Source organism: Vigna radiata, chromosome 11 (assembly GCF_000741045.1).
Source record: "Vigna radiata var. radiata cultivar VC1973A chromosome 11, Vradiata_ver6, whole genome shotgun sequence".
Taxonomy (NCBI): Eukaryota; Viridiplantae; Streptophyta; class Magnoliopsida; order Fabales; family Fabaceae; genus Vigna; species Vigna radiata.
In genome coordinates, this window is record NC_028361.1 from 10,322,313 (window position 1) to 10,328,499 (window position 6,187).

The 6,187-nt window shown below is 36.4% G+C and overlaps 1 protein-coding gene across 3 annotated transcripts; it reads right to left on the reverse strand.

Moving 5' to 3' along the window:
* Positions 1-327: 327 nt before the first annotated feature.
* Positions 328-4,891, reverse strand: LOC106777603 (auxin-responsive protein IAA8). 3 transcript variants are annotated; one of them, XM_014665253.2, is made up of 8 exons: positions 4,688-4,891; positions 4,374-4,543; positions 3,624-4,082; positions 3,357-3,535; positions 2,999-3,228; positions 2,765-2,906; positions 1,222-1,283; positions 328-703 (listed from the first exon to the last, which is right to left on the reverse strand). In XM_014665253.2, the coding sequence occupies exons 3-8, from the start codon at positions 4,044-4,046 to the stop codon at positions 666-668; spliced, it is 1,074 nt and encodes a 357-aa protein (XP_014520739.1). In that variant the 5' UTR covers positions 4,047-4,082; positions 4,374-4,543; positions 4,688-4,891; the 3' UTR covers positions 328-665. The 3 variants fall into 3 exon arrangements, with proteins under 3 accessions (XP_014520739.1, XP_014520740.1, XP_014520738.1); XM_014665254.2 differs by lacking the exon at positions 4,374-4,543 and having other exon boundaries at positions 3,624-4,072; XM_014665252.2 differs by lacking the exon at positions 4,374-4,543 and having other exon boundaries at positions 4,688-4,890.
* Positions 4,892-6,187: the final 1,296 nt, after the last annotated feature.

Genomic DNA, 6,187 nt, shown 5'->3' on the forward strand with positions numbered 1-6,187 from the left:
ATAATTTAAAACTTACATTTGACTATTAATCTCCAAGCCCCAATGTCTCTAGTTATTACAAAACATAATATTTTAATGTCCATTAACCTCAGAATCATAATACACTAAACTCATGACTTTTGCCCTCCAAACCCTCAATTTACGTTTACCGTAACAATGTATTGAATATTTTGGTTCATACGTAACATAATGAAAACAATAATAATAATAATAATAGTAATATAAATGCCAATGAGGTGTCAACTAATATCAGACCAGATTTTAAGAACACTACCCATATCCATTTTCACATGGTAATAGAAGACACGAAAGAATGCTATTGAAGAATATGGAAGAAAAAGAATAGGCGAGTGAGACACAAATCACAAACATAGTGTTAGAAGCGTATGATGGCTGCAACAGATATTCGATTCATCCAAACAAACAGATTCCTATAATGATTACAGACTCCACAAATACTAATCTTCCAAGTAGCTTCATATGACATTATAGTGGTAACAAATTAACACAAAACCAAGAAAAACTCTTAAGGGACTCGAAAACATAAAAACAACAGCTGAATGGAGTTAAACCATGGATCTCAGGGAATTCAGTCATCTTCCTTTTTTCCCGCTACGGATCCAGCAATAAAGCTTTTGATTAGACAAAAGGCGGTCCCGAATACCTCAAGTCCTGCTTTTGGACTTTTCCATGGCCCTGGGAGCTGAGGCAAAAAAACTCCACTTAAGCAAACTGAGGCATAATTATTTGATATAAGGTAAACAGTATTATTATTGTTGTTAATATTTAAATCGACATTAGCTAGAGTTTCAAAACAAAAGGGTCTATATGCAGTTCCCTTGACAACAGAAATAATCCAACCACTAAAATTTTGTGGTAAAGTTGCAATATGTTAGCAGCCAAAAATTCCTTTTAAAACTGCACCCAAATATCCAATATATATTGACTTGCAGCATTTAGTTTAACGGTTAATCGATATTGAGTTTTACAGGACAAAACCACACGCAATTTTGCATAAATAAATGTTTGAAATATTCCTCGGAAAAGCATATACAGATATTCAAGTTATCTCTTAAGAACGTGTTAGGATAACAATCTGCAGCAGGTATAGTTCATATGTCCGTCTCAAATTAAGTAGATCACAATTTAATAGTTCACGTGAATATTCCACATTAGGCATAGCGAGTTACGGTAAAATAAATCATTGGTGAGAATACACACCTAAGCCAATGGCATCAGAACCCTTCATAATTTTCAGCCTTTTGCAAGTATCAATGAACATTCTGCAACAATTGTAGAAATGAAGTTGAGTGGAAACGGGATGTAAACCAGTAGGGGAAAGCAAAAATCTCATTCCATTAGTAAGTTCATTTCTTGGTACAAATATTGACTAATTTGCACACAAGAACATAAAGCATATACCAACAAGATATATGGCAGAATTAACAGTAAAAATCGTATTCAGGTGAAAAAGCCCTAGCCATGATAAAATTCTTTAGATTGATACTACTGTTCAAGTCTATACCATACATAAAAAACGGGAAAATAATAGAAACGGTGCTAGAAAAGATAAAAATAAATCCCTACAGACTAAACGAGGAGTATACGTATGCTTCATCCCTTCCCAAAGGCCCCATACCTGAATTAATCATTACAATCCCCCTACTTTCCCCTCCCACTCATTAGCCACTGCCACTCAGGCATTCTGTAAAGAAGCAAGTCATCCCTTCGTTATCCTCTATTTCACTCTTCCTCGCCAGCATGTGCTAAACTTCACTTTCCAACCTCATCTCTATAGCAAACACCAAAGCAGCAGACTTGCAGTACATTCTATTTTATCAACTATATTTATATCTGTTAAACTAGTTGAAATTTGACTACAAATAGATCAATATGGTGCATACTAAATGACTCTATCAAAGTATATATCGTTCCTGCAAAGAAAATGTTTTGAGAACATCTTAAAGAGTTGATATACCTACTTTCTTCTTCGGAAAAGGACTTTTGCCCGTTAATTGAGAGTTGCTGTACTCAAGCAATATATCATTTTATATTCCAGTTCATATTTGTCAAAAACGGCATATTTCGCATTTAAAATATGCTATGCACAAAAACTAGTTTTTTAGCAAGCTCTCAGTTGCCATGCCCCTGAATAGCACATTAAAGGAATTTGGCTGTTATTTCATACAACTTACAACTATTTTGTATCCTTAATATTCTCTAGTGTATACTCTCCTAAAATTAGAAGAATTGGCCGAAAGAAGAAATAACAGGATAGCATTGGTCATTAATTCTTGCACTTAACCATTTATTATCAATTTTTGGAATCGAACTAAGTCGGTTATCCTTCTAGATGACTGTAAAGTAAGCAAGATTCTGGAATTACTAATAAAACTTGACTTCGGGTCTTTTCAAAATACTGGAAAATAATAACGCCAGCATACATATTGAATGATTTGAGCAAGCATGTGATTGATCACTAGACTCAGCGCTCAAGGCATATACACAAACAATTAATCATCTACACCACAAATAGAGCTCGATGTCATACTCTTGCTCTAATTTTTTATCACCTCAACGACTAGTAACCAAAACGATCTCCAATTAATTTTTTTTAGTTTCCAAATTGTTTGATAATTCGCAATTAGCAAGAAATTACATATGTGCCCATTAATAATTATTACCCTTTACACCTTTTCAGGTTATAGTTAACATAATGAGAACAAAAAAATACAAAGCACTCGAAGAATTTAGGTATACTTACTCCCAGGGTACATCCCCTACAAGCATCCAGTCTCCATCTTTATCTTCATAAGTGACGACATACTCTGAACCGTGCAGAAGATCCCTCAGCTTACTCTCACTCAACATTTCTCTTCCGGGAGCTCCATGGGAACCACACTGACCTGATTGTAAACAAGTACCAAAGGCACAATCCAGAATAAAATTAAAATAACCATCAAATAATTTTTAAAACAAATCATTAGTAGAAGCTCACCTAAGGTAAAACAGCTGAACATTTTCTCAAGAGCAGAAGATAGCTCCTGATATGTTGAATAACTTCTTAGATCTACTTTCCTAAGATAGGGAGCACCATCCATGCTGACCTTCACAAAGAGTGCGCCACCACCTGGTTTTCCATCCACTTCATCATTGTTCTTGTTGGATGTAGTGGCCATGGAGTTTTTCCTAAACGATCTTATAGGAGGCCAACCGACAACCTGTGCCCTGCACAACAGATTTTACGTAATTAGCATACCTAGAACACAAGGAAAATCAAATTTAAGGAGTTCGTTTGTCCAACTTCTAAAATCTCGTGAAAACTATGATTCCTTGAGTTGATAGATTCCACTTACTTAGAAGCCGGTGCACTGCCACTTATAGAAGCACCTGTATGGTTATGACCGGTTCCATTATTAGCTGAACAAGGCCGTTCTTGCAACTTGCTTGGAATTTCTTTCATTGCAGAAGGCTGAGCACAAGAAGGCCTAGGTGACAGCATTGCGTTCATCCCCGTATTACCAGTAAACTTCCCCTGCACGAAAGATTGCGACAGCTAAACTCAGACACAGCAAAAAAATTCATTTCTAACAATATTAAGAACTTCAAGCATCTATTCTAACCTGAGAAAACCCATCCATGGTATCAGCAAAACCTCTCTTGTTGCCGGAAACAACAGTTTTCTGGGACGACAAGCAAATCCCGTCTTTAGTAGGAACTAAAGGGAACAGTGGCTTCTCGTCGAGCTTTGCTGAGCTTAAAGAGAAAAGATCGGGATCCCTTTCAGGTGACTGTGACCCGGGAAGACCCAGCCTCAACTCCGTAGCCTTCAAATTCATGTTCTCCTTTTTCTCATCACCCAAGCCTGGCACAGTAGATGCACAGCTATCCACTGATGAGCAATCAGACAACCCTAAGTAATTCCTTTCTTTCAATCCAGCCCCATTCTGAGAGAAACAATCCAAGGACTGCGAAGAACCAGACGCTACAGTCGACGACACCTTGCTCAGCCCATCCTCTTCCGCTACCACCGCCGGCGGCGACATCACATTCCAAACACAATCAAACCAAACTGCCAAAAACTGAAACAGTAAAAGTCAAATCCATCGTTCACTCCAAATTAACAGCAACACAAAAAGCCCTATGCTAACAACAGAACACCATTTATGAGAAAATCACGCTTCAGCATGATGAAAAAAGGTCCAATCATAACGATCACGCCATTAACTAGCAACTCAACCAACAACTAATCACAGTGAAAAACAAATAAGTAAAAGTAAATAATTAGCATGCATGCCTTTTACTGTTACAGAGTTAAGCATAAAAAAAAAGATAATCATAACAGAATCACAACATTAAGACACATAAACAACCTTTCGAGTTAGTAATTAACTGAAGACTTAGCAAAATAGGACGCCCTACTACTCCCTTCCTATTTCTGGTTCACTCTTCTTCACAACCTCAGCCTCTTCAGCAAAATAATAATTAAACACAAAGCTCAGAAGCTAAGTAGATCCGCGCTCGCGCAAATTCCTCAGCAGTTCTTTTCAGAAAAAAAAAAAGAAAAAAAGAAAGAAAATAGGAGTACATTCCACTTGAAAGTGCCGAGAAAGATAATCGATGAAGAAATCTTTGAAAAAAGAGGAACAGTTAGAAGTAAGAGAAGAGAATTTGAAGTAGTACGCACCTAAGGAAGCGAGTTTTGGTAGATCAGAGACAGAAGAAAACTGCTACTGATTTTGTGGAATTTTTTCGCAAGAAAATGCTAAAGCGAGAAAGCGAAGCAGAGTGAGAAAGTTTAAGGGCCTTCCATAAGCAGAAAGAAACAAAAGCTTTTGGGGAGATATGAGTGGAGAAGCTGAATGAATGAAGCCTTAAGACGGAAAAACCAAACAAAAGCGATTAAACGCAATTATGGTACTGAGGGGCAAAACGGAGAACGTATGTTAGTTTAAAAACAATGATATGGACTCCGGATTTTGCGTTGGACGGTAGCGATGCATTCTGACGGAGAAATCAAAACCGTCCATTCCCTCACTATATGGAGACACGAAATTAAAATAACTTGTCGCTGTTAACAGGTGCTACAACGTCCCCGTTTGGAATTTCAAAATGTCGCATTTACCCTTGTGTGGTATTGTTAATGTGATTAATCTGGGTGGAGATGGCTATGAATGAATGAATTTTCAATACCAAATAAATGTTAGTCAACAAGGTTATCATTGATTATTATGTTTTTTATACATTTGTTTAACTTAAAACGTGGTGTACTAGAAATTGTTTAGAAAATACAGAAGGAGAGGGAAATATAATTAACTCCTTTGATGAACATCAAATGATAGTGTATTTTTCATGCGCAAATGCAAAAGGTAAAGTTGATTTTCACTGTCAGTGCGAGTACAATTGTTGAATAGTTTACTAAATTGAATAAACTAATGTTATATGAAATAGTTAATAGAAAAGCGTTATGATTATTGGATGTGGGAAAGGTATCCAAGGGCATAGGTGAAGGTTTTACGGACATAAATAATGAGTGCAGGGGAATCATGGCATAATCCTCTGATTCACACACAATTTTCAGATCTCTGCTTGTGGTACAAGTCAACCATACCATCATCTACTGTCTCGCACATTCAATTCAATGTCGGGCTTGCTCTAATGACCTAATAAATCATAATAACAGGTTCTCATGAAAGCTTGAAATGCAAACAGATAAGTGGAAGAATGGGAAAAAGGTAAAGGGAGACAAGAATGCGGCAATTGAAATGGGTTTGCCGGGTGTTGAGGAGGACAGATAACACCCTCCACTCTCATCACCCATCTTTTTTCATCATTACCAATTTTTCTCTTTCTCTTTATGCCTATTCTCTAGACTCTACCCATAGCTACAATCCTTATTCCTAATCCTAATACTCATGTTTCTTTGTTTTTATGTTTCATACCTCTCCTACCCTACCCTACTACTTCCCTATCATCACCATACGTCACTCCTCACTAATTTCAATTCCTTTTTACTTCATTCATTTTCAAATTTTCTTTTAAAATACTGCCTAAAACATCATAAATTATATTTTAATTTAATTACGGGTATTCGTTAATCTTATTTGTGACTCACTCTAACAATATACTATTGCCACAACACAACATTGATTTTTGGAATCTAAATAGACATATAATAAGATTGAAA

Coding starts and splice junctions, on each gene's coding strand:
- LOC106777603 (XM_014665254.2), bottom strand. CDS start 4,046: ATGTCGCCGCCGGCGGTGGTAGCGGAAGAGGATGGGCTGAGCAAGGTG. Junction 3,536..3,623: donor CCATGGATGGGTTTTCTCAG/GTTAGAATAGAT, acceptor TCTTTCGTGCAG/GGGAAGTTTACTGGTAATAC. Junction 2,907..2,998: donor GTTCAGCTGTTTTACCTTAG/GTGAGCTTCTAC, acceptor GTTTACAATCAG/GTCAGTGTGGTTCCCATGGA.